Here is a 26,443-nt window from a genome sequence, read left to right on the forward strand (position 1 = left end):
GTCCTTATTCATCACTTACTTTTGTCAGGACTTTGATGTTTGACTTTGGTTTTGTGCACAGGATTGACTAAGCTTAAGCCAAGGATACCCAGATATGCCAAAGGACAAAATGACTATTACTCAATTTGTTGTATCTGCCATTATTAAACAGAAATCACTGTAAGGGAGGGAAACAGAAATGCTTTGAATAGCCCTGTCCTATCACTGTTTACCTTGATGGAAATGGAAGTCTGCTTTACCAAGGTACACTGTTTATTTCCCATCCTGATTACAAAGGAGAAGCCATCCACTGGGATATCAGTCATTGTAGCTATCAGCAAATGCTGATAAATTAAAGGTGATCTTTGAATATTTTGTTGTATTTTGGTGTGTTAGTTAGTGAAACATTTTCTCTTTACTGTCTATAAAGGAGCTGGCCATAAAAGTTACTGAATCATATTTATGTTCTCTAAGCAAGGTGATCAAAAGTAATTTTAGCAAATGTTATGAAATAAATTAAAAAGGATAGGTTTTGTGTGGTGTTTGTTTTAAAATAATTAAATCTGGGTAGAGCTTCTGTGCTCAAATGTCACGAGTTGAGGTCTAAAGTAAACATGGGCATTGAGTTAAAGCTACTGTTCAGGTTTGCAGTTTCAGCTTGCTTTTCAGAAGTAATAGTCTTGCTGCTTTAGGTGGCACATGATTAACTGAACCTCTCTGGGGCATTACAACACCATGAGACAAGATCTAATCATACCAACTTTCTTAAATTTTGCAAGTGCTTCTTGTTTAATATTTTATAAGCATTTGGTTACTCTTCATATTATTTCTTATGCATCCTTAACCAAAGTATAACTTACCTGACTGAGCAATCAAATATAAAATTTAATGGTTATCATTTCAGGCCAGGATAGCTGAGGAGAAAGTGCAGTGCAGGAGACAGCATGTTTTTTAAGTGAGTGTGTATGTTCTGGTATCCAGTTTCCAATAATGGAGACTTTATCAACTTTCTGCAATTGGCACATCTCAGGCTCTGGTTAGTGACAGGACAGGGATTGCCTGATCGCGGCCGACACACTCCACTGAGAGAATATAATTGTTGGTGCTGTATGAACACTGTGGGGAGATTAGATCTGTTTAGAATTCTGGAATCCAAAGAGCTGGGTGTTGTAACTGGAAAGCCTTGAAACCTCAGGCTGAGGTTTGGCTGACATGGTTGGCATATCTGGCTTGAAACTGAAAGAGGAGAGAGTCTGAAATGCGTGGCTGAGGTACTTGGAAGCAAAGTGAAATCCTGTTTATCAAATTGTTTTTACATCTTTCTCTGTCATGTTAAGTTTTGCCTTCAAAGACATATGGTCTGTTCATATTAAGCAAGAGTAGAATTTGCCTTTCTTATATACAGTGTGAAGTCTGTGTGTGTGTGTGAGCACAGTTTATATCTGTGGATGAAATGGAAACGGGCAGAATAGCTTAGAAAAGTACTATCAGCTGAGAAAGTGTTAGAGAAGCAGCAGCAAAAGAAAGTACAGCACTCCAATTTCCAAACTGATTAGAGACAGATTATTGGAAGAAAATCTGAAGAATGTGAGCAATACAAATAACTCATGAAATCTGTGACTATTTTCTTTCCAAAATTCTTTAGTCATTGGCTCTTGTATTACTGGGTGTTTTGGAAATGAGGTAAAACCTAGGACTATCTGTAGTGTGATCTAGGGACATTATGTGTGTGTTTTTTCCTCTCTGTTTGGTGATACTCATTTTCATGACAACAGTGGGCCCACCAGACATGTCCATCACACCAGATGTGACAAAGTAATTAGTTGGAGTTTGGAATTTGTGCCAACTGAATATTAGTTTGGTGTCTTTGTTGCCTTGTGATGCCTTGATGCTTGTATTTCCAGTCTCATTGTTTATTTATTTGATTTGTGCACTTTCAATCAGCTGTCTTAGATGGAAAAAGTGTGCTTACCTCACCAGACGTTTCCCTGCCATTTTAACTTTGCATTTCAAAAGAATAGAAATAAATTTTGGTTTACAACTATTTTAGTGCTTGAGGGTGTCAGCAATGAGGAAGCAGAGAATGAGACTTTAGCTTGGTGTAAAGCTCCTGTGAAGTCCCAGTGCTTACAGGAACAAGAAAAACCTCAGATGACATCTAAATAGAAAATCTAAAGGAAAACTGTGCTATGGAAGCTTAAGTGCTCTCAATTTTGGAAGAGAGAACACTAACCTTGTCAGATGAGGATGGAAATGAATCTTAGCTTTATTGAGGGATGCATATTGGTGATGGTACCTTTGCTTTGAAAGATGAACCAAGGAAATGGAGTAGTGAAATTATTCTTTTGGAGATGCCAACATTGAAAGAGAGACAGAGAATTAAGGAAGATGGAGCTGTAGTTGCAGGAAGCCTTGTTTTAACATGTGCAAACTGAGTGTATTCTGGGAAGGAGTGAAGGGATACGCAAGGTGGCAAATGAGTAGAGAGTCTGGAATGCACAAAGCTGTCAAGAAATACCTGATAGAAGGGAACGTTGTGTTGAGGAAAGGAAAAATGAGGAGAAATTAAAGTTTGCATAAGGAGAATGTTGCATGTTAATTTTCCCCGGAATTATTTTTATTTTCTATAAAGGGTGTTGGAAAGTCTGACGTTGAACAAAAACATTGAAAGTTGTTTTAGGATCTCCATGTTTGTTTTGGTAGTGCTATACAAGTTACCTTTGAGTTAAGGGAGTGTTTCTTTTACAGAGTTAAGACAAGGGCTTACTCAGTGTTGTATGTCAGGTACAATCACTGCAATTGCACACATTGCAATCAGCATTGTTAATTCAAAGGTGCCACACCATGTGGGAAGGAGAACCTAAAAGTTACATGGAAAAGGGCTGGGTCTGTTATCAGCAAGGGAAAGCAGAGAGAAATCTGGTAACTGTGTGGATCAGTTGAATTTATAAGAATACCTGAAAATGTTGCTAACTAAAAATGGCATAATGAGTCTTGACAGTTTCTTAGCAGTCTTTGGATAAATATAGTTAATATTTGCTGAGATACAGTGCCCTGTTCATTGTGTGTAATCAATACCTTGTCCAAATTCAAAGTATGTATTGGCACGTTCATGCACACATCTCTATATCAATTATTACATGCAGAAATATTTTAATATGCTATAAGTGAATAACTTGTTGTCCTCTAGTGTCTCTGGTATCTCCTTTAGAAATTAGGTATATATAACCAGATGTTATAAATATGTGTACATATATATGTACGTATATAAATATATGTATATATTTATGTATATACATATATATACATATTTTTAACATATTAATATATGTATATAACATATTAATATATGTATAGTCAAACTCTGTGCCACATTTAGGCTTGTGGTTTTCTTTAAAAGATTTTTGAGAACTGATATCCAGAAGAAGTAGTATAAACAGATCAAGGCCTGTAGTTTTTAACACAGAGGTGGATTTGGAATAATATTTCTAGCTCATCTTTAGAATTGTGAAAATAAATATTATTGAACATGTATTTAAAATGTGAGCATGAAATAAATGTATATTCCATGGTGAACTCTTCTAATTTAAATCTGCATGGATTTTCCAGTAGGAAACAATAGAGAATTTGTGACACACACTGGCACTGCCTTCTCAGTATTTATTGAGGTGTAGCAATGTACTCTTGGCTTTTGCCTGGTATTTGTCTGTGGTTGTTAGAGCTGTGTTTTAATGTTGGGAATTTCTTGTGGCCTGTGGTGTTTTGTAAACCCTTGTGAACAGAACATGATGGTAATCGCCTGTGACTACAGAAGCCTGAATCTGGTGAGGAGAGAAATCATCATTCCAATCGCAAACCCTAATTTACTCCCACTTAAGAATTGCCTTTGTCATCTTTTATAAAATGTCATGTAAGTGAAAAGCACTGTGTTGAACATTATGCAGAGTGCTCTTATACAGATATCAACTGGATCCACTGGTGGGACAGTGTCTCTTCCCACTCACTGGAAAAAAAGGGTAGTTTAAATATAGGTTTTTACTTTCCTTTAATAGCCAGTGGCACAATCTTTAATATCTTACAATGGCTTATAATAATGAACAATGAACCTTGAGAGCAGAGATTCTAAAATGTGTTTGTCCTGGGCTTGAAGTTTATCTTGAACCTATCTGAAGGTTACTGGTAAGGATGTCCTTCTCTCTTATCTGCTCATTGTAGGTAAAAGTTGTAATTTTATGAGGTGAAAGGCTAGTACTCATCTATGCAATATTTTTCTGCCATTTAATAATCCATCTGTTAGAAAATTATTTTATAGGCATGTTAAAAATATGGGTTTCAAATTAAAAGAAGCTATGGTAACTTTGCTCATTATAAAACCTAAGCTGTTTCAAGAATAGTAATTGCTTGGTGTTTCACAGCTATTTTTCTGAACAATTAAAAGAAACCAAACAACCATGAGTTGGTGCATTATCCTGAAAAAGTCCAAAGGATATGATTATGAATGAGTCTTGGTTATTTCTCTCTTTCAGGAGACAATATGCATTTGGGAAGTATTTTTGCCTTTCTTTTTCTGTGGAGAAAAATGATACATTCATGTGCAGTACCAGAGACCAGAAACATTACTTTCTTTGGTAGGCAAAATTGCTGAAATAGCTTATGTGGTACACCTATAGAAGAAACAAAGAAGGTCTGCTCAGTATTAATCTTCAGCAGCTGAAAAATGAAAATGGATTTGTTTTGAGAACAGAGAGACCCTTTTCTCTTGAAGTTTGGATTCATCATCCCTTTGTTTGACTTTTCAGTTTAGCTTGTTTGTGCAAAGGCTAGTTGAAGTATCAAATGTCTTTGCAGATTGATAATAGAGGGAAGGTAGAAAGGAACACAGCTAATAAAACTTTAGTGGATATATTGAAGTTAAGGGTTTTAAAGGGGGCAGAGGAAGTTCTTTTCCCTCAAGTCTCTGTCTGGTTAATTTTTATCTTTGTGTGATGTGCCTGTCTTGACTTGTCAGTAACATGTCTTCTCTGCTCCGATCCAGTTTCATTTGGTGAGCTCCTTAATAGTATGTACCTCTTTCTTACTTATCCCTGCAAACTGAGAATATGAGCTGAATACCTTTATCTTTCTTCTCCAAATAAATGGAAGAAATTACAAAGATTCTGTATTTAATTATTTTACTGTTAATGATATAATGCCTGAAAGCTCTAAAAATATCCCAGAAAAATATACCTGGAGAATCCCTCCTGAGTTAATTTAACATACTGGCCATTGCCAGTGGTGGGAAAATCTAGGTCTGGTATCGTTTCTGACTGATGTTTATCTACTAAATATTACAGATTCCACATCTATTACTTTTCCTGCTTCATCTTCTTTTCTACCTATTTCTGATGTAGAAGTACCCTGAAAAATAAATATTTCACCCTTACAATCTCAAGTGCAAGTTTCTTCTTTAAGTAGGAAATTAAGGAATTAATCTGACTTGTCTGATTTCATTAAGCAAGGCTTGAGCTATTCTGTATAACCAAGTAGTAGTGACAGTTTAAATGGTTTCAATGTTCCTGGTCTAATGTTTTCAGAAGCAGGAAGAAATTTTCAGAAAGACTTGTTGAAATTGCATCTTAGTATCTGGAAGTCTGGCATATCTGGTGTATTTAGGTTTTTTTCTTTGTAGCTCTCTAGGTAGTCTTAAGTGAAGGCAAAAATCACCAAAACCTGGTCCTGAGTGTACACGCTAGATGTGATATGTACAAGAATGTCAGTTAATATCCTTTGAAAGATTTGCTTAGTGCTTTTTGTTTGTTTGGGGTTTTTGGGGTGCTTTTGGCTTTGTATTTGGTTTTTTTTTCTTTTGCTTTTCCTTTTTTGCTCTATAAAATTAAATTTTAGAGTGAAAAGCGGTGGGTACCATTGTGTGCCTATGGAGATTTATTCTGGTTTTTTTAAAAAGGTGTATCAGTTTTTGAAGACAGAAGCAAACCTTTAAGCTCTTTCTTCTTCAGGGTCTCATTTTCAATGTATCATGCTCTTGAGAACCACCTGACTCTTTTGCATTTTCATCCACAAATACGAATTTGGGAGGCTTTGCTGTCACTTTACCAACCATGAGTAATTAATATCTTTCAGTTGTAGCAGGAATAAAAAATAAAGGAGTTGAGTCAGTTATTAGGCATGGCTTAGGGCTTGGGGTTGTTCTTCTATTCTAACTCAATGTGGAAATTGTGCTGCTTACACTAAAGTAAAGGTGCAGCCTGTCAAACTGATTTGTTCAAAGCCACTGTGGAGCAATAAATTAATGGTTAACAAAGTTTAGCTTGCATTCCATTGCTTCACTGTGACAAAAGCCATTTTATACTTGATTTCTTTTCTGTAATGTGCTTCTGGAGAACTTGCTTGCGTTGCCTTTTCCATGCAATTGTTTTACCTGTAAATTAGGGCCCTGTGATTATCAGTGATAAATATATGGATTTGCTGGTTCTGTAGTTACTGCTGATAAACTGTCATCACTAAGAAGAAAGTAAGGACTGCTCTCTTAAACTTTTGATTCATTAAACCAAAACACAGAAAAAGCTTTGAGATTGAAAAAAAAAAAATAAAAAAAAGCATACAAGACAATTTTGTATTTACTCTGAGTCAGCTCCACAGTCCAGGGCAGCATGATCATTTAGGCTTGGATTCTCACATGGAAATATGGGAATTAACACGATAGGTTTTGGGCTTTGGGTAATTAAAAAAAACTTACTTATTCAGATGTCAGCATTTGGCAATGAAGTATCTGTGAGCTCACCCTACAACTGTGGAGAACAGGGCAAGACTGTTGGAAATACATTGTGTTGTCCCTTGAATGTGTCTCTGCTTCTCTGTGGCTGTGGATAGATAACATTTTTCATGGCTAAAAATGATTGCTGGAGACAATCGTTTTTATACAATTCATTTCATTTGAGCTGTAAGTTTTTATAGCTCAAAACTTTGTTGATGGATGATATTATATTTTTACTAGGTTATTAGTGGAAGGGGATAGCAAACCATTCCAGGTGACTTATACCAGTAGTTCTTCCATCATCCCCCACATGATTCATAGGACTCCTCATAAAACAGGCAGGTGTAAGTTGGTAGCCAGCATTCTGGCAGAATACATGTAGTAAATAATAAAAATTGTAAGATGCATACATGAAAATTTTCAATTAACACTTTCCAAAGAGAAAAGGATTATATTCAATCCAACCCATAGGAGTGTCTGGAAGATAGACAGTCAAAAGTGAATTTAAGCCTTTCTGTTTAATACAAGTGAAATAAAACTATTTTGTGGGAGAGCAGTTTCAGAAAATCAGAATGGTCAAAGTTGAAAGGCACCTCTGTGGATTATAAGGTCCTGCTTAAAATTTTTCCACATGATAGGAAATTCCCAAAGGTCATTGAATGTTAAAAAGGACTGACCTCTCTCTAAGTTTGAAGTGGCATTATGCCAGGCTTGTATTGTTGCATTTTCTGGTAGCTACCCATGTTCCAAAGGACTGCTTCTGTGCTACTGGGAAGAGTTTCCTTAAGGTTTTAGTCTATTGCAAAAATTAGCAAATCATTGAGTATTTCATATGTATTCTTAACTTGTCTCTTACAGTTACTTTCCCAATTTTAACCTTTAAATGTCATGATTTAAAGTGCCATCAATGTTTTGTTGCCCATGGTTAAGAGTCATATCTTTGTACATGGTGTTACTGTTATTTTAAAATCTCAATCATTTAAGAGCTTTCAGCCTTAAACAAATGTTTTGGTTTTTTAATGATCTGGTGTTTACGGGCTATGTAAGGATGTTTCTTCTTCAAGTTCTTCAATCAGTCAAGAGCAGGGTGGGATTTTACAAAACTGTAAGTATTCCCACATGATAAACTACTACTGTTCTAAAGCCAGAGTAGCTGTAACTCATCTGTGTGTAGTGCTTCAGCAGACATTTTCTAGGCAGGAGTCTAGAAACATTTGGCATAAGCAACTTGAAAGAAGTAAGCAAAGATAAATGCAGAGATGTGAATTCTTTTCTTTCTGGTGTTTGTTACTAACACAGTGGTGTCCAGGGTCATCGATTCTAATTTTTAGCTTTTCCTGCCACTAGACAATTGTCATACAGGTCCTTTTGAAGGCTCATTATGCTTCATATTAATTATCTGCTTTGCCAGAACTTGTTTCTTGTTTGTGGAGGTAAAATATTGTTATTAACTCTCGTCCTGTTTGAATTGTTTAGCCCAACAATACCTCACCTACAGTTCTTGCTTTCATGCAAAGAGATGATTTTACACTTGTGGTGTGGCTTTGTGTTTTGTTTGGTTTGGGTTTTTGTTTGTTTGTTTGTTGTTTTTTTATTATTATTATTTTTCCTCAGGAATTGAATAGGTAGCTAGGTCACCTACCACTAATAAATTGCCTAAAAGATCACCCTTTAGGACCCTTTGAAGTCATGTTTTTTGTGTGTGATTCTTCACCAGAGAGCACGAACTGAGATCAGTCTTGGAGTACAGATTTCCCAATGTAAAGTGAAGCTTAAATGTAACTTTAGGCATGAGAGAAGTTGTGAATGTAGGTATTCCAAGTAGGCGACTCTGAGATGGTCAGAGAATCTGGGATGACTAGTTCAAACAGATACCCGTGAGAAGACAGCCTTAACTTCTTTGGTTTCCAATGTCAGGAGGTGTGTAAATAGTGATTTACCTTCTTTCTTGAGGAAAAAAGGGGTAATAGGGTGTTAGCCACCCTGGCAGACTTGAGATTCCAGAGTTTTCACCCGAGAGTTTGATTTGCTGTGCTGAAGTTCTCTTGGGTCGTGTCAGCTGCAAAGGCTGCCTCACAGCATTACTTGAGCATTCAAGTGGAATTAATTATGTTTTCATGATTTCTAAATTAGTTCAGCAAAATTGTCTGTAACTTTCACAGGGGAAATTCTTTATATTATGTCAACAAAATTTTTATATGTTAGATAAAATTTCTTTAGCTGTCCCTTTCAGCTGGCTTCCATTAAGTGTTTCTTTTGTAACATGACATTGTTTTCATGTTTATATTAATTTTTAGTTTCCTGGTAATTAAAACCCTTGATTCAGTGTTTTAAAATGCCTTTAACACTGTGAAAGCATTGAATAGGGCTAAAAACTTGTCAGTGAATAGAATTTGTTACTGTTTTATATATAATTGGTCTTGCTCTGCATGATATTTCATCTGCAGAGAATTATTTTACTGCAAAACAAACTCTCTTCTATGTACCATTTAACCTTTATCAATTCTATTGCAAGTACTAGGTTTGAGTATATCTGGAATACCCTATTGTGCTGTTACAAAACTGAAAATTAATGAATGAAAGAGGTATGTTTGAAGAAGGAAAAAAACTTTTAAGTTTGCTTTTTCTATTCTTATGAAAGACTGAACTTTTTTATCTGGTGAGGTTAATATAATGCATTTAGTGAAGTTACTCGATATAACTTCACTGCTTCTTTTGGATTGAAGTCTGGTTGGGTTGTTTTTTCCGTTGTTTTTGTGGTTTTTTTTTTTTGTAGTTTGCTTTTCAGTGTTTTTTGGGTGGTTTTTGTGTTGTACTGTGGTTTTACTGTGGTTTATGACAGACATGATAACTTCTGTCTTCATACAGCTCCTTAGCACACCTTTCCACCAAGCACTGGAATTCATCCATGTACAAGTTTGATTTCAGATAACCCAGCTAGTAGAAGCCCTACTATACCTGAATAGAAATGTGTTGTACATTGAGTGATTTCTGGAAATTACAGTATCTAAGTTTTTCCTTTTAAAAACTTTTTAATATTTTCATCTCCAGTTCTTCTTTGCCTCTCTCTAATTATATGTATTAGAGCCTAGCAGGAAAAAATTGTCAATGAAACACTACATTTCTGTTGTAACTAAACCTTTTAATGCTCACTGCTGTCTAACTGAGGCATTGCTTTCTATATATGATGGTGTGCCCAGACTGCTGTGAAAACTGGGAGATTGTGCCTCTTTCACTACATGACTGGTCAGAAGTAATCAAGTGGAGAAAGGACGAGGAAGGTCTGAAGTCCTGAAAACACCATTCTTGGTGCTGGTGGTGCATTGCTTACAAGAAACCAGCTTTTACAAAACCTAAGAAGAATTGTATTCCTAAGGGTAGGCTTTGGGCCACAGAACTGTTTTCCCTCTTTCCTGGCTGCATTTTGTGCTTAATTTACTAGGTATGCTTTGGGAGTGCTTATTTGGATCAGTGCCTCAAATGAGGTAATGATGATGATGATGATACCTAAACTTTTGGATCCTGACAAGAGTTAAAAATTCAGTGAGGCCAGTCCTTAAGAAGTACATTTCTTATATTCCTGCCAGTGCAGGCTTAGCCATTGTGATGATTACAGGATGCATTGTTAGGGCTGTAAAGCAATGTGGAGGTTTAAGTATTTCATAAGCATTGAACTTCAATAACTAAATGCCTGTAGGAGTCTCTGCTGTAATAATTACTACTTTTTCCATTGCATTGAAACACTGTTAAGTATTTAAATTGGTCAAAATGTTTATTTCTGGAATAAAATAAATAGCGATTGTCATCTTCTGGATTTAGAGCTGGGATATGAAAAGGTATGTGTTATTTTCCAATGCCTAAACAAAAAGAACTCCTTTTTAAAATATTTTTTAAATTTTTTTTTAATTTTATTTTTTTCTCATCATACACCTAATTTTCACCTTGGAGCCATTTACAGGTTGACAAGTATATAGGTAGGAGTGATGTGATTGACAGAATCTAGTTAGATTTCCAAATGTCCCTCTGCACAAACTTACAGTGAAGCTAAGCTGCCATTCTATGAGATACTTCTTTAGATACAGAATTGTTTCATCATGTTCATATGGGACCAGAGTGGGTGCCAAAATACAGTGCAAACACAGAAGTTTGTAGCTAAAAGCTACATTGGAATTGCAAGAACAGTATGTAATTATCAGGTCCTGTAGAAGGACTCAATAACAGTGAGTGACTGAGAAATAAAATGACAGTCACATTTTAGTGTTGATGGTGAGATATAAAAAAATGCATACTCCATAAAATCTAAATTTCATACACAGAATTATGGACTCAGCTGAAGCTTGCCATTGCCACTCTGCAGCAAAACCATGGGGTTCATAAAAACATCAGCATAGAGCCCTGTGATGGTCAAAAGAAGCAAATGAAGTGTTAAAATGGTTAAAGAAGTTCAGTATAAATTAGGTAATGGTATTAAGCTGTTGAATAAATTATGACTCACCCATATTTTGATTACTGTGTGCCAGCTCTGCTCTCGTTATCTTCAAAGAATATAGTGCTGTTAGAGAGAGCTTTAGAGAGAAGGATGAACATAATCAAAGAAAAGGGAATGGCTTTTATATGAGATTGGCTGAACAATCTGGGACTTTTCAAATTTGAGACAAAATTACTTTTACATTTACATTTGGGATATATACTAGAGGTTTACAAAGTTGCGAATAATATAAAAGGCTGACTGGGATCAATTTGTCACTGATTTGGGTCATTAAAGGAAGTCTGGTATAAACCATACAAATGGAAATGTCTCTTAAGGCTGTCAATAGTAAACCCATGGATTTTTCCAAATGACACTGTGTTCACTAAAAGCTTGCATGGTTTTAGGGCGAAAATGGCCCAGTATATGTACAATAAATACATTAGGAATGGCTAAATATGTAGGAGTGCATCCAGTTCAGGGAGTTCTGGCACTGGATCTTCATTTGTTTGTGAATGCAGATACTTCATAAACAAAGATATGCAATTTTATTTGGAGAAGTAAACAACTTTTTATTTGTGTATCATCTTGGAACTGTGTAGAAAATTCTGGGATCAAGTCTGATTCCCTTGAGTAGCGTTTTAATTAACTGAAATATTCAGCATTTCCCATTCTCATTCGTTGTGTCTGTTCTGGTACAAAAGAGATAGGATTGGTGTCTCCATAACCCTGCTCTGTGCCAGCCCAGTTCAAACCCTGGAAACAGTTTCTCTCTTCTCTCCTTTAAAGAAAGTGCCCATCTCTCAGAGGTGTACTATATGGGCATGCAATTAAATTGTAATGATTGGAAGGGCATTTATGGTTGCACAGACAACTAATGTGTTCTGGCTAGAGTGATAATCTGAATTATTTTTCAGCTAAAATGAAAGTGTTGAAGCCATTTTTCCTGGGACTGTAAACTGAACAGCAGTGCAGATGAAGTGCAGGATTCACTCCCAAGGACTTGTGTCTTATTAGGATAAGCCTGGTGAAAGCAATGGCTCAACAACCTGTTTTTTCTCAAGTAGTTTGTGTATTTGAGGAAAAGAACCACCTCAGGTTCTTGTGTGACTTGTCAGCATTTTGAACTGCTGTTTTCACCTCTGTGTGCAATTCCCTTTTTCCATTTCCTATTTTAAATGTGAGCAGATTTTATCAAATTAAAGGCTAATAGTAATCTTTTAAACTGAGATGCTTTTTTTGCTATATTGTATCTATAATTATGAATGTTTCATAGGTGTATTTGTATCAATTATGGATACAAAAAGTGATTTTATATATATATATATATTAATATATATATGAATGAAATCTGAGCTCTCTAATATCTGTCTTTTTAATCACTGTATTTTTCTTTTACATACCTTGTAAATCTTGTCCCTTATAACGTTTCACAGACTTCTTACCTTTCCATGTTTCTCCATGTTTACTGTGGTTTTTGTTGTTATTTTTCTTCTTCTCATGCATCTCCATGTCTTTATCTTTCTATTTCCTGTGGATTTCTCCTTTTCTGATAACTTCCTACTCCTGCTGGGTGCAGATTACTAGAATTAATCTGGGAGAGGTAGAAAAAAAAACTGAAATAAATTAATTCCCAGTGGTATCCCAAGCAAACTAGCTTTTTCTCCTCTGACTCCCAGTTTAAGAAGGGATCAACACACAGGAGAAGACACACTTGTATAGGCAGAGCTTTCCTGAGAATCAAAGTTATTTCCAAGTGAATTCATAATAACCCAGTTAAAGTGAGGTGCAAATTTAGTTCAGTTCTTAGTGCTGGTGCTCAAATTTCTTAACTAGACTTTGAGAAACAACATGCTTTCAGAATTTGTGTATGTTATAGAACTGTATTGTGTTGTAAAGAAGCCAGTCTGTCAGAAAGATTTTAAAGATAATGTTTATTTTTTACTGAGTTTTCTTCCATACCATGCAACCAATCAAATAAAAAAGATGATAATCCAAATTATTAAAGAATTAAAGATATCTATATTGATGTTCACTACTGGGAACAAGTGCCATCTCTCTGAAAATGCCTGAAGAGTGGTAGACATTGTCAAACAGTGCTCTGGTCAGAAACGTCAACAGACAAGGCACACTTTGAAAGTAAGACTCCCAGACATTGAAATAATTTCTACCACACTGTTGTTGGCCAAGGCAGGAGGAAGAGGCAGAGAATGAAGTGGATTTTGTAACTAAATTCCACTTGAGTGCAAAGAAAATTAGAAGGAGAAAAAAAGAAATTGGCTAGAAGTGCAGTTGTAGCAATAATGCCTGGAGAAACTGGAAGAAGGATCGTGTCCAATGCTATCAAAATACACATTCCCCACAGGCATTCTCTTTCTGCAGTCAAAGCACAATTTCAGGAGCTCTCTGAACCACCACCAAGCAATTCTTCATTGTTACCTCCCCGTTTGGGGTGGGATAAGAAACTGGATGTGAAGACAGTCTCTTCTTTTCCTTCATGCATAGGAATTTCCTCATTGCTTTGCGAGAAGGAAGAAGGAAGTGAATGACAACTGCATAAATCTCATACTACAGCTGTTCATTTTGTCACCACTGGGGAGTGCAGCACTATTTCTGTGTTTTCCTGTGCAAATGTGCTGTAGAAGGTCACAGGAGACTATATTGTGACCTCCAGGAAAAATACAAATTTTGTTAAAACTGGTTGATCACTTGTGTGCTGTGATGCCTAACCTGTCTGAGGGTAATGGCATTTTTTCAGAATTGAATCATGTCTGCACATTTAGCTGAGCTAAAGCAGTATGTAGTTAAACATGTTTTTTCTGGTGTGCTATGAACAGAAAATCCAAAGCAAGCCATGTATATGAATGGTATGGAACTGTACCACATTGAGTAATAAATATTCCATTCAGTTGTCAAACCTTGTAGGAACTTCAACTAAATGAAAAAGGCAATGTGCCTTATATCTACACGCTTGCCACCGGGGGAATTCTGTAGAAATGAGTGTAGTAAACATTTTTTCTTTCATTTTGACAGGTAATATTTGAAGCTGAAGTCTCAGATGGAAGAAATGGCTACATTGCCATTGATGACATCCAGGTCCTGAGTTACCCTTGTGGTAAGTAATGATTAAGAGCTGCATTTTTCTCTGTCTTTTCAGGACATATTTGATATTGCTGTGGACTGCTCAGTTTTCATCACTTGATCACTGATATTCTTTGTTCTTTCAATAGTATTTTTGTTGCAGCTTCCAGGAAGAAATGTGATTGCAATAGTGATTTACCTGGGTGAAATCTTTTTCTGCCAGAAGTAAATTATACAGGGATAAAAAAATGGGCATTCTTCAGTGTGTCTTTTTAGTCATATGCAGTTGGTGTGCATAATCAAAATGGGTTTTAATGTTAATGTATATACTCACTGATTAAAAACAACTGAATTGGCAGATGCTTGTAGGAGGTTTATCAGATTTTTTACCCCTTTTCTTTTTTCTCTTTTTGTTTTTCTTTCTAAACAGATAAAATAGATTAAAAAAAACAAACAAGAAAAAAAGAAAGGCTTCTGGCTATTGAACAACTGAGGGATTGCATTTAGTTTGTTATTTTGTGGACAGACTTCAGGCATTTTCCCTGCTAATCCTGGGGAATAATTGCACATATGCAAACACAAGTTGTGACAATGAAAATATTCTACTAATAAAAGGTTGTGAGGAAGAAATTGTTGCTATGCATTTCTGGCACTTGTTATCAAATTTTTTTGCAATTTGTTTCTGTTTAACTCTTCTCATCTTCCCCTAGACACACCCTTTGTAAAATATGATTTCATTTTAATGTACATGGCTGATAATTTAATTGCTTTCTGAAATGACCAGGGCATAACAACATCATTCTCCAACTTTGCACAATGATGCCAAATAATAAAGTTCCAGTGGCAACCTCACATCTTGTTTTCTTCTACCTCAAACCCTTTTAAACTGTAGCTCTCAGTAGCTACCAAGCTTAAAGGGTATTTGAGTGAGTTACCTTTTTAATGTTTCAGTCAGCCCAGCTATCTGATGTCTGTACTCAGCAAAGCTCTGCTTGGATTCAGTGCCTGGCTTTCATATTTATTTTCTTCCTCTTCTTTGTGTTTTGTTTTGAAGTGCCAAAACAAAAGGCACTTGGGTACAGTCATCCTAGCACATTATCAGTATGTTATGGTATTCAGACAAGCTCTTTTTGTTACTGATGTTTAAACCCTGTTTGTTCCAATTTAATGTTTTTTCCTGTGCGTCATGTTTTTTTAGTAAGCACAAAGAAAGAACAGTTCAGCTACTCTTTTCCTTAGTTGTTCTTGAGAAAAGGGTGGGTGAGCTGTGTAATGTGCCCATTCCTCAAAAGTTTCTGTTGGCTTTTGTAGGTCTGGTAAATCCTTCAGGTGGTTGTGCCGCTGAGACTTCCTACATCCTTTCTCAGTGTGGGGAATAGATTTACCAGTTCCTGAAATACTGTATTCAGTGACACAAATGATTTTGTTTTCCAAAACAAGAGCTCTGAGTTGCATTGCAAATAACATGAAAAGTATCTATTTGCTTGAACAGTATGCTGCAAATTGGGTTTTTCTCAGTATGATGGATTCCATACAGTCAAAAGTCTTTGGGATGATTCTTGTCCATTGCTGCTGACATTTTGGCATCTAATCTTCTTTTGGCTTCTGTTTTAACAAGAATTTATTATAACACATGTATAACTTAAAGTTAGTAGAATCACCAGAGGAGAAGGGAAAGGAGCAAAAGCATTCCTTGAATGCAGACGAGACAAATAATTTTCTCTCTTCTGTTTCTTTCTTAGCCAAAGATTGCTAAAGCATGGAGGTTGAGGGATATAATAATGTTTCTGGTACCTTTATTTTTTCGTAATGACTTTTATTTGTAATTTTTGTTTTCCTCCTCTACAGATAAATCTCCACATTTTTTGAGGCTGGGGGATGTAGAGGTCAATGCAGGGCAGAATGCTACATTTCAGTGCATTGCTACAGGGAGAGATGCAGTGAATAACAAGTTATGGCTCCAGGTAAGGCTAACTCATGCAAGTCTATTTGACTAGAGGACAAGCTGCTTTCTTGGAGAATAAATGTTTAAAATTCAAAGACTTTTATTCTTCTGCATGTAAAATATGTAGTTTAAATGGAATTTTATGTGGATTCAATGGAGAAACTTGTAATCAGTTTTGCAATGTTGTAAAGCTTGGATTAAAAATAAGAACTGGTGTAGATGCTGGGATAAGATTGGCCCTTAAAAGCATTGTGTGCCTTGTCCCATTGTAAGTCAGCTCCTCTGTTTCAAAATTTATTATTATTAAATGCAGATAATTGGCATTTGGGATCTAGTAATACACAGATGTAACACAGCTGTCATGAATTTTGAGAACTTTTAAATCACATAAATTACTTGTCCAAGCAGGTGGCTGGAGGGATGTGGCTGTACTTCTGTGTGCATATCAGTTTTACTCAGTAGCATATTAATTGGAAAAACCTAAAAGGACTGCTACATATCCTTTTTATCTGTCTCCATAATAGGAGGAACTTTAACTTTTACCCATGTGTAATTGTGAATAGTATATATGTCAGAATTTAAGACTATAACCAGAATAAAACCCTTCTAACTCTGAAGGAAGAAAAAAAAAAATAAATTAACACCACCATCCCTCCAAAATACCCAGTCTCCTCTGTATTATGGTGATGGGGTACTTACATTTAAGACCACTGGTTGAGTAAAACAATGGGAAAGTTTCCAGTTGCTCTTAAAAAAATTAAATTTTGCCTCTCAAAAAGGATTAAAAGAAACACTTTAGTGGTACATATACAACTTATGTGCATTATTTAGTTTATATGTAAACCTTAAGCACCAACATTCCTTTAGAATGGTTTCTAATCATGTCCTCTAAAACTTTGGTTTTTTATAATGTGTATTTCTGTTTATTTTCAGAACCAAAACCTATGTAATTTTTGGGAAATGTACTTTTAAATTGTCTATAGTCAGTACTTTAAAATATGTATTTTTGGTTAAATGTATTTTGAAGTGAAGTATATAATCAGTTATTTCAGCCTGCTTTCTGTTTTAATAGTGGAGCTGAAAAATCTTGGCTAACTGTTGCATGTAGGCATGTGATAAGCTTGAAATTTTAGAGATTTTTTTTAAAAAGATGATTAAAAAATCAGATAGGTAAAATGTATTATTAGACAAACATGCTGCAACATCAAAAAGGAACACAAGCAGTAACTGCATTACTTTTAGTGAGAAGGTATCACAGCAGTAGGAATGATTTGTATTCCAGGTCTTTAAGCAGTAATTTGTTTAAATTGAGTAAACATGTAATGCATTCATTCAGAAAAAGCAGCTTGATTTTAGAGACTTGCCAAACAGAGCACACAAAGCACAAAAAATGAAACTGGCCTGGGTTTTGCTATAGCCATGGTAAGACAATAGCATGAGGAGTATTCCAGCAAACCTGTGAAGCGGCACTTTCAGTTGATTGTGGGTCAGAAAGACCCAGTAGAGACAGCCAGCTGGAAATCTTCCCTATCACTCACTCCTTGGAGTCGGATAACTCTGACAGATTATCCTTTCTAACTTTCACTCCCCGGAGAAGCCCAGCTAGCAGCCAGAGCAACTCAGAAAACATATGTTTTGTCCCTCCATATGCTTCATGGGTAGTTTATTTCTTTGTGTGTGTGTGTGTATGTGGATCACAGATGTGATAATTTCTCACAGTGTGATAGATGAAGTACTTCAGAGGTTATAACTCTGCTTGCCTGGGCCTGCAAAGTGCCCTGATACTCTTGAAGATACCTTGATACTTGAGCTTCTGTTTTCTTTCTTTTCTCCTGTAAACAATACTGAATTTTCACCAATTTAAGGGTGTTTTTTTTTCACTCATTGTTCCACATCACAATCCGGTTTGCACAATATGTATGAATCAGTAACCATCCCTATATGGATAATTTTCCTTAGATTGCACTCTTGTTACTGTTGCTGTGCATAGCTAATAGTGAATTTACTCCTTATCCTTAAAAACTGGAGTGGGTATGTACGGGACCCATGAAACACTGGAGTGTAACTTGGAAAAGGTTCGCTTTAACCTTTGACCAAACTCAAGATTCATAAAGCCCGAGTAGCCTGAAAGGAAGAACTGGCAGATCAAATCGAATGCCTAAGTAATTGTTTTTGAGAGCCTTGAGCTGAAACATTCCAGGAATGTATTTTTCTCATAACAAGAAAGACCATTATAAAAAAAAAGAGACAAAGTGCAAAAATGAAAAATAAGTGGATGATGGTGGGGAAGGAGAGAGTTGCCAAGCACATAGTTTTAGAGAAAATAGCTTTTGGTTATGTCCTTATTGAAAGAGAGAAACTATTTCCTTGAGGAGGAAAAAAAAAAAAAAAGGGAAAAAAACAGCAAAGAATTTGCTATTAAAACACATTCTCTGATAAGGAAAAGTTCCAGAAGCAATCTGGGACATCAGGCTTTTTTGCATCTGAGGTGATCTAAGAATTCATTTGCTTTCATTTGCATTGAAGTAGTAAATATGTGCAGGCAGAGTTGCACAGAGTTGTCTTTTGTTGAAGACTCTACCCATGTTCCCTGGCTCTTGCGGTCTTCCGTTTTGAGAAGAATTAAAGTAAATTCAGCAACATGTGGAAAAAATAGCAGCCACCCTGTTCTGTGTTCAAAGTCCTACAGTCCCATGGCTGCGTCAGCCTGGCTTGGTCTGAGCTGCCACGGTCTCAGCTTCACCCTCTTGATCCCTCTCTGCACTGATCTGGAGCTTTTGCAGCTCTCCAGTAAGTCAGTTCAGGAAAGTGATCTTACTGAAAGAGATTTTGACTCCAATTGGATTTTTGTTGTTGCGGAGGAGGGGGGCTGGGAAGGAATGTTCGTATTGTTGTGGGTTTTTTGGTTTGGGTTTTGTTGATTTGTTTGTCTTTTTTCTGTTTTTTGTTGTTTTGCTTTTGTTGGGTTTTTTTTTAAATTTGTTTGCTTGGTCTTTTGTTTTTTGGGGATTTTTTGATTCTTGTCTAAATTACTCATATAAATAATGCCAGCAGGTGGAAAAAGATTAGGATGTTTGATTAGAAGCAGGGAAGAGGGAAAGACTGTAACCACATGATATAAAAGTGGGGATTATGGTAGTGCGTCTCCTTGTAGACCTATGTAAACTTCAATTTTGTTTAAATTATTGGGCTCTGATCATATACTAGATGTTCTATCTGCAAGTACATTTCCATGCTTATGTATTTCACAATATATATATAATTAAGTGCACATAGCTTTATGTGCCTAAAAATAAAAATGGACAAAAATAGGCACAGAATTTCAATACACTGTTTCTTGCATGTTTACTGCTGTAATGACAGTATTTTCATCAACACCATTTTCTATAAATGTATGTCTGTAAACATTTCAGACAAATGAGGATTAACACTGAATCGAACTTCTCCTGACTTTCATGGCTGCATATTCTGCTCTTGTTTGTTTGTTTTTGAATTGTGTCTGGTCTCTTGTCCCCTTTGATATTCCTTTCCTGCCTCCTCTGTATTTTGCAGCCTCAGTGGACCAGTGTTTGGGACAGTGAAAGCTCTGTCATTGAAAGATAAGCAGCAAAGATAACAGAAGATTTCAAAAGTTGAGGCTGCATTAATACAGAACAAATATTTGCACAGATAAAGAGATTTAACTGGTTGAGCAAGATGATCTGAAACACACCTTGTGACAGTGTGAATAATAGGTGTGGGAGCAGGGCAGAAATGTGGCTCAGATTCTTTTGTTCTTCACCTTTTCAACCTGTTCTGCTATCAAATCTTTTACAGTTATGGGCTGAAGGATTCTCTTTATGACCTGCAATTATTAGCAAATTCTGAAAAGCTTTCAAAGTCCTTAGCTTTTGTTTAAATGATAAACAGCATTGATGTTGCTTCTTAAATACATTCAGTCATTCACAGTGTTTAGTATCTTTTTTACTTGTCATTCCCTTCAGAATGTAATGCTGGGGGGCTTATTTTCTCAGTATTTTCCAACTTGTCTTAAATTTTCCTGACTGTGATATGTCACACACCAACAGCTGTAGTTTGGTCTTACTGCCCACACTGAAGCAGTTGGGTTGTGTGACAGGAGTCCCTAAACCCAAGGTGGTAACCTAGGTTTTGCCCCTGTTACACTTTAGTATGCTCTGATTTATGAGCTTTAGGAATTAGAAGAATTTCTCGCTGAAAAATGCTTTCCTGTAGGAGGTGAACATAAGTGTATGTGTAGTCTTAAAGAAATTAATATAGTGTGCATGGGTTTTGCCCACTTTCTGCTGATTTTCTTCCTTTCTAAAGCCTATGAATTCTCCTTCTTTGAAAAGACGTTTAAAGAAGGAATTTTTCTTTTATTAACATTTGATGCACCTTGCCGCTTTGTGCACATTGATTTGCTAAATCAGTGTAAGAAGAACCCCTGTTTTATTCTATTTATTTCCCTGTGAAATGTCATGCATTCCACTGGAATTGTGTCAGTAAATAAGCTTGCAGAGCAGTCACTTCTGCATGGTAAGGCTATGCTCAGAATGGATATGTGCTGTGTTTTGAATTTTTGAAAGACAGTGCACACAGGGCATTCTAAACATGAAAATACAAGAGTGGGATGAGGGCTCTGTTTGCTTATTTCATTTGATGGGTTCTGCTTGAAGAAAGTTTCATTTCTTTGCTAAAACAGTAGAGAAATGGATTGACTGGGTAGATTAAATAATATTTGGGTACACGAAGGCTCCAGAAAGCAGTGTGAATATTGTCCAGCATTTGTTTTGCCAATCTAATTGGGATATCAGAGCAATAGGGTTTGTTGCATAATCGGGCTGTGTTTAACGGCTTCCTGAGCTGGGAACAATTGTGGCTCCCAGAAGCCCAATACGATTTCCAGTGTCTTATCGATGTCCGGTTTAGCTGGACACTCGTACGGTGCGGCGCATAGAGCTCTTTGCTGGAACATCTGTTAAACCATATGTCTTGGCACCTGGCTCAGATGGCGATAACTGCAGCACTAATGAGTCCATCCATCATTGCTGAGCTTTGCATTAACATAGCATTGGATTAGGGAAAGCGGCTTGTTCTGGCTTTGCAGTCAGATGTGTTTTGCCACGGTCTGCGGTGATACCATTTGCCTTGGCGAATCTGAAATTCAAAGGGGTACCGGCTGCATGCATTTAAAGGTTTAATATGCGCCTTGTAATCCTGGGCAGATTTGCCATCTGAGCGGTGGCGAGCGGGCCAATCTGTCAGCAATAGCTGTGGGTGCTGGCTAACCGCCCTCCACTTGGGCTGCCAAGGCTGGCGCGGCAGCCCCGCACTCGCCCGTGGAAAGACTCGTCAGCGTTAATATGGTCTGATGCAGCCCTTCTCTCTGCCAGAGGAAAGTGTCTTTCCTCGTGGAATAACAGATAATTAAAGCAATTGCCTGAGAGTAATAATTGAAAACGTGAAATTAAACAGCATTATGGAAAATAAAATGCAAATTGCTGTAAAAACAATGGAGTCGGGCTGACCTCCCAGTGGTACCAACTGTTACTGGAGGATGAGCGAGCGTCTGTTCAGGCTCAAACAACTGGCTGCATCCCGCTCCCTTTGTAGAGGAAACTGCCATAATCCTCAATGCCCTGTTCACCAGCATCTTGGGTTTTGGTGCTGATTGCCTCAGAATGGGATGTGATATTTAGCATTCATTTTTCTTGCTAGGTACTGCATATACGCGCTCTTTAATAAGTCTTTGGACTGGGTACATGCAGATGGTATCCTGTGATGATGCATTGTGCACAACCAACAAAGTATTCCAGGAATTTAGATTAGAAAGGCTATATAAGAATTCATTCCTCTGGCAAAGTGCTGAGGGACAAAACATTGACTATTTTGTTTTGCTTTGTGGAAGGGCTATTTCCTCTCAAAGGAGAGAAGTTATGCAACAGGAGTCCTTTCCTCCTGCTGTTCCCAGGTGAAGACATGGATTGGTATTCAGCAGGAGGGTTGGAACGTGGGCTGTGGGCCTTTGGGGTAAACCATTTAGCTAACGCAACAGTGAATGCTGGGAGGCTCATTTTAGGGCTCAGAAAAAAATGCATTTCTAATAGGAGAGTCATGTCCAATTTAGCTTTGTTTTATGTTGTTTGTATGTTGTCTGTATGTTGCTTTCTATGAGCTTTCTAATGTAACTTTGCCTTTTGAGATACCACTGCATTTTGATACAGTTAATTAGCTGGTTAAGATACCCTTTCTTCAGTTTGATGATAAAACATTTACTGTTACAGTGCACCTGCCTATTCACCATGTTCATCACATTGAAAGAATGCTTTTTTTTGGTTTGCACAAATTTTATGATCCCTGAAAGTTAAGGAGAGCTTATACTGAATTTCAGAAAAGCTTTGTTATTTTGCTTTTTTTATTCAGTGCTGCCAAGAGAAAGTTCAGAGAAGATGCCTTGCTAGCATCTGCAGGGTTTCAGCTATGGAACTGTGATGAAGAGTTTTGACCACCTTTTTGGTTTTGGTCAACTGTCAAGTTTGATGCTTTTTGGTTTTGAACTGAAATAAGTCAGTCAGCCCTGCTTGCCCTAAGGAGGAGTGATGCTGTGTGGAGGCTGTGGGAAGAGAGAAGGCCTATGGCTCTGGTTTCACTCTTCTCCCTGGGTGGCAGTGGGTGAGCCTCTGGGGAGGCAGAAGACTTTTTTGGATTATCAGTATCATCTGCCTAAAGCAAGTACTAATTTGCACAGCAAACTGGGCTGTTTGTGCCAAACCTTTCCTCAGCCAGTAAAATCCTGCTCAAGTCTACATCATCTTACCTTTATCTTGATTACTGACAGTGGCTAAGCAGGATATAAGTTTTTTTTGTTGTTGTGCTTGAGGCTTGCACAGAAACTTCACTTTCCTCATTTGTTTCATACTGCTTGCTTTTACTTACAGAAAGGGTGTTTTTGGAAGGAAGACACAGTATAGGTGGGCATAAAGGACTCTTTTGCAATGACTTGTCTATTCTACCTTCACTTTCAGCACATCATATTTATGGTCTGTGATAGACATTCTGATTTTCCAAACCTTAGTTTCAAAGTTATATGAAAAGCTTCCTTGAAGTGATCTGTTAGGCTTCTTGTAAATTATTTCACTTGTAGTTTGTTCTGTATCACAGTCCTGACTCAGACATGATAATAATGAACATTCAACCCATGAAAATTACAGTATTCATAACTTGTTTGTTTCACAAAGTTGTTTTTTTTTTTTTTCCCTGTTTTTTTTCCCCCCTCTATTCACCTTTGATGCTATCTATGTCATTTAACCCTGAATGAACCATTCTCTGTCTCTCCTGCCTCAATTTATCAGCTTCATGGATAAACATGGCACTTTCCCCTAGATGCCCGGTCATCCTAGGTTTCAACAACATGAAATACTGTAATCCTCCTGGTCTTAATTTAATTCTGCCCCAGTTAGCTAAGTCCTCTGGTCTGCATAGCTAGCAGTCATTTAGTTTGCACAGCAGCCTTTGGAGCTGCCCTCCCTGTAGGCTTTCCCTGGGGTCCTGTGGTGGCTGGAGCATCTGGTGCTGGGGTCTGTGCTCCTGAATGTGGCCTCAGTGGTGGCTCCTTCCCCTCCTGCCATTTTGTGCTTTACAGGCAGAGCAGCTGCAGTGGAAGATTGGTCCTTCTGTGTAGCCCTTATAGTCACTTCTCAGTCAGCCAGTGGCTGAAGGACCCAGTGAATGAGATGCCTGAAATGAAGGTGATGTTTCTTGTAATTCTTAATGAATTACAGAAGAATAAGAGCAGCTGGTAGGCTTGGGTGTTTTAGAAAAGGGTAAAATCGTCTGCTGAGAAATTTTTGAGGAGCTGTCTTGTGGTGTGTTAGCCCTCAGTGGTGGGGTTTTGTGCAAATTTTTTCCTTCATTGTCTTCTAACTAAGCAGATTTTTTTTATTTTATGCTGCAGGATAAATGCTGTAGTTCACTGTGCACTGCCCAAGGTGGTATAGATCTCAAATCACTGTGTCTGGAATCCATACTTTTGTGAATTATGCGTTTTTTGTTGCTTGTAATTTTTTTTTCAATCAAAAGCACTGCATTCAAGAACCAAAGTTTTCTGAAAACTCCTATATCTTTTTTTTTAAATATACTTTTTTTTTTTTTTTTAATGTTCAACATGTATTCAGTTAGGCTCAAACTAAGAGGCTTTAAAATGCTCATATAAAGTGAGTGTTGCTTTTATTTATTTGTGTGGTGGCATGGCCAGGGACATGGTGATATGAATTTTGCTAGTTTGCCTCCTGTGGCTTTTATTATAATAAAATAAATTAGAAGTGCCACCTCTAAAGGGCCAGATGGCTCTCAATTAGATTATTTCATCAGAGCCCTTGATTTCTTCAGTAGGAGGGTCAGTGCAGCATGATGGAAATGTGAGCTACTTCCAAGGGGACAAGTTTGAGTAGCAGCAATGCATGATACCAAGACATTTAAAGTAATCGTGGATTTTTCTGTACTGCCGTGCAGCATGCAGGATAAAGCTTGGCTTGTCACATTTGTTCATGATCTTCAGTGTATGTTTGTATGGGAAAAGCTGTGCAGCTTTTCTTGCTAATAAATGAGTGCACAGTTCATTGGAAAGTAGAATCTTATTCTGGTTTGCTGTGCATGTAGGAGATCAGAAAGTTAAAGCAAGTCCAACTAATTTCCTACTTAAAAAAAGTTTCATGCTTCCCCTTAATGGTCAATCAAACAAACAAAATTACTAGCTCACCTGCTTTTATGCTAAGAAGATAGGACTATTTAGGCATATAATTAAGGCTATATTTCTAATTCATTATCTGCTTGAAAAAAAAAAATTCTCAGTCTAAATTTTGTACTTATAACTAAAATTTAAAAAATAATCCCACTTTGTTCAAGAGTTAAATTTTTGTGGGGTAATAAGAAAATTTTATTCATAATTTCTCACAATAAATATATAATATTTTATTATGTTCCTAGCCTGTTAATATATTTAAAAGTGCTAAAAATATATTGATGGATTTATGTAAAATAAAATTATTATTATTACTACTACTATTACTATTATTATTCTAATTATTATAATTATTATTACTATTATTATTGGACAATAATTTAGAAATGTTTTTTGTTTTTTCTCCATTTGGAAATTGTGTCATAAATGTGCTAAAAGAATTTGTATGTCTGTGGAAAACTGAAAGACAGGTACATATAAAGTAAAATTTAAACACTATAGCTATTTGTGTTTTTTACTCCCTTTCTTTTTGTTTTTTTAACATGATCTGACAGAGATTGTGCATTATTGCTGCCATTCAAACTATCCATAGTCAATCCTCTTTCTTTCCCCCCCCCATCAAAAAGAGACATTTCTCCCTTGACATAATGAATAAACCCAGGAATGTTTTGGAACGTGTTCTTTACAAATGTCCCTTTCCTCAAGGCAGCAGAGGTTTGAATCCCTGGGCTGCTGGGGGCATTCTTCCAGCCCTTGTGCTGCTGGTGAAGTTGTGATTGCAGCTTTGGGGACTGGGTTGCTCAGACAAACTCCAGACCTGTGCCCTGCTTACCACATATAACTTGCCCTCTGCTCTGCTCCCAGTGGCGGTGCAGTGATTCCGACCACAAGCTGATCCATTTGGTGATGATAATATATGGGCAGGGAGTGTGTTTTCAGGAAGGGTTTTCATATTCCAGGTTGGTTTTTTTGCATGAGCACAGGAGGGAGGGTGAGGAGGGAGCGATTGCAGGGCAGCTGATAGGGCACTGCTGCCAGAGTAACGTGGATGTCACCCCAGCCAAAGTGTTGACATCTTCTGATCTCTGGAGGCATCCCGGCATCCAGCCGAGAGCCCGAGAAGGCAACCAGAGTTGACTGTAATTATTAGCAGTAGAGTGGACTTATTTTAAGGTGTTTACAGTAGGAAAAGGATGGGGATGTGTAAGGTTGAGCTGTCCAGGCTTATAAAAATCACTGGTGTGAAAAAAAAAACAAGTTTGGGAAAATTTAGAGGGAACATTGCTGCAGAGAGGTGTCTCATTGCTATTTAAACAAAAAAAGCAAAACTCCCCACTTTTCAGCCTGAAAGGTTGAAAGGTTGATAAGTTTTAAATTTCTATACGATGCACTTAAATTCTATCAATTAAATAAGATGTTGGAATTAAAATTTTTTTATTCCATTCAGGTTCTAAAAAATCCACTAAAATTGCATTT

At 36.9% G+C, this 26,443-nt stretch overlaps 1 protein-coding gene across 14 annotated transcripts in view; it reads left to right on the forward strand.

Moving 5' to 3' along the window:
- PTPRK (protein tyrosine phosphatase receptor type K) overlaps positions 1 to 26,443 on the forward strand; it is a 382,222-nt gene that overhangs the window by 159,711 nt on the left and 196,068 nt on the right. For all 14 annotated transcript variants that reach the window (XM_015622199.2, XM_015622202.2, XM_015622201.2 and 11 more), the window contains exons 4-5: positions 14,235 to 14,316; positions 16,131 to 16,246. In XM_015622199.2, coding sequence (XP_015477685.1) covers positions 14,235 to 14,316; positions 16,131 to 16,246 — 198 coding nt within the window. The remainder of the gene's footprint in view (positions 1 to 14,234; positions 14,317 to 16,130; positions 16,247 to 26,443) is intronic.

The sequence above is a fragment of the Parus major genome, chromosome 3 (genome assembly GCF_001522545.3).
Source record: "Parus major isolate Abel chromosome 3, Parus_major1.1, whole genome shotgun sequence".
Classification (NCBI taxonomy): Eukaryota; Metazoa; Chordata; class Aves; order Passeriformes; family Paridae; genus Parus; species Parus major.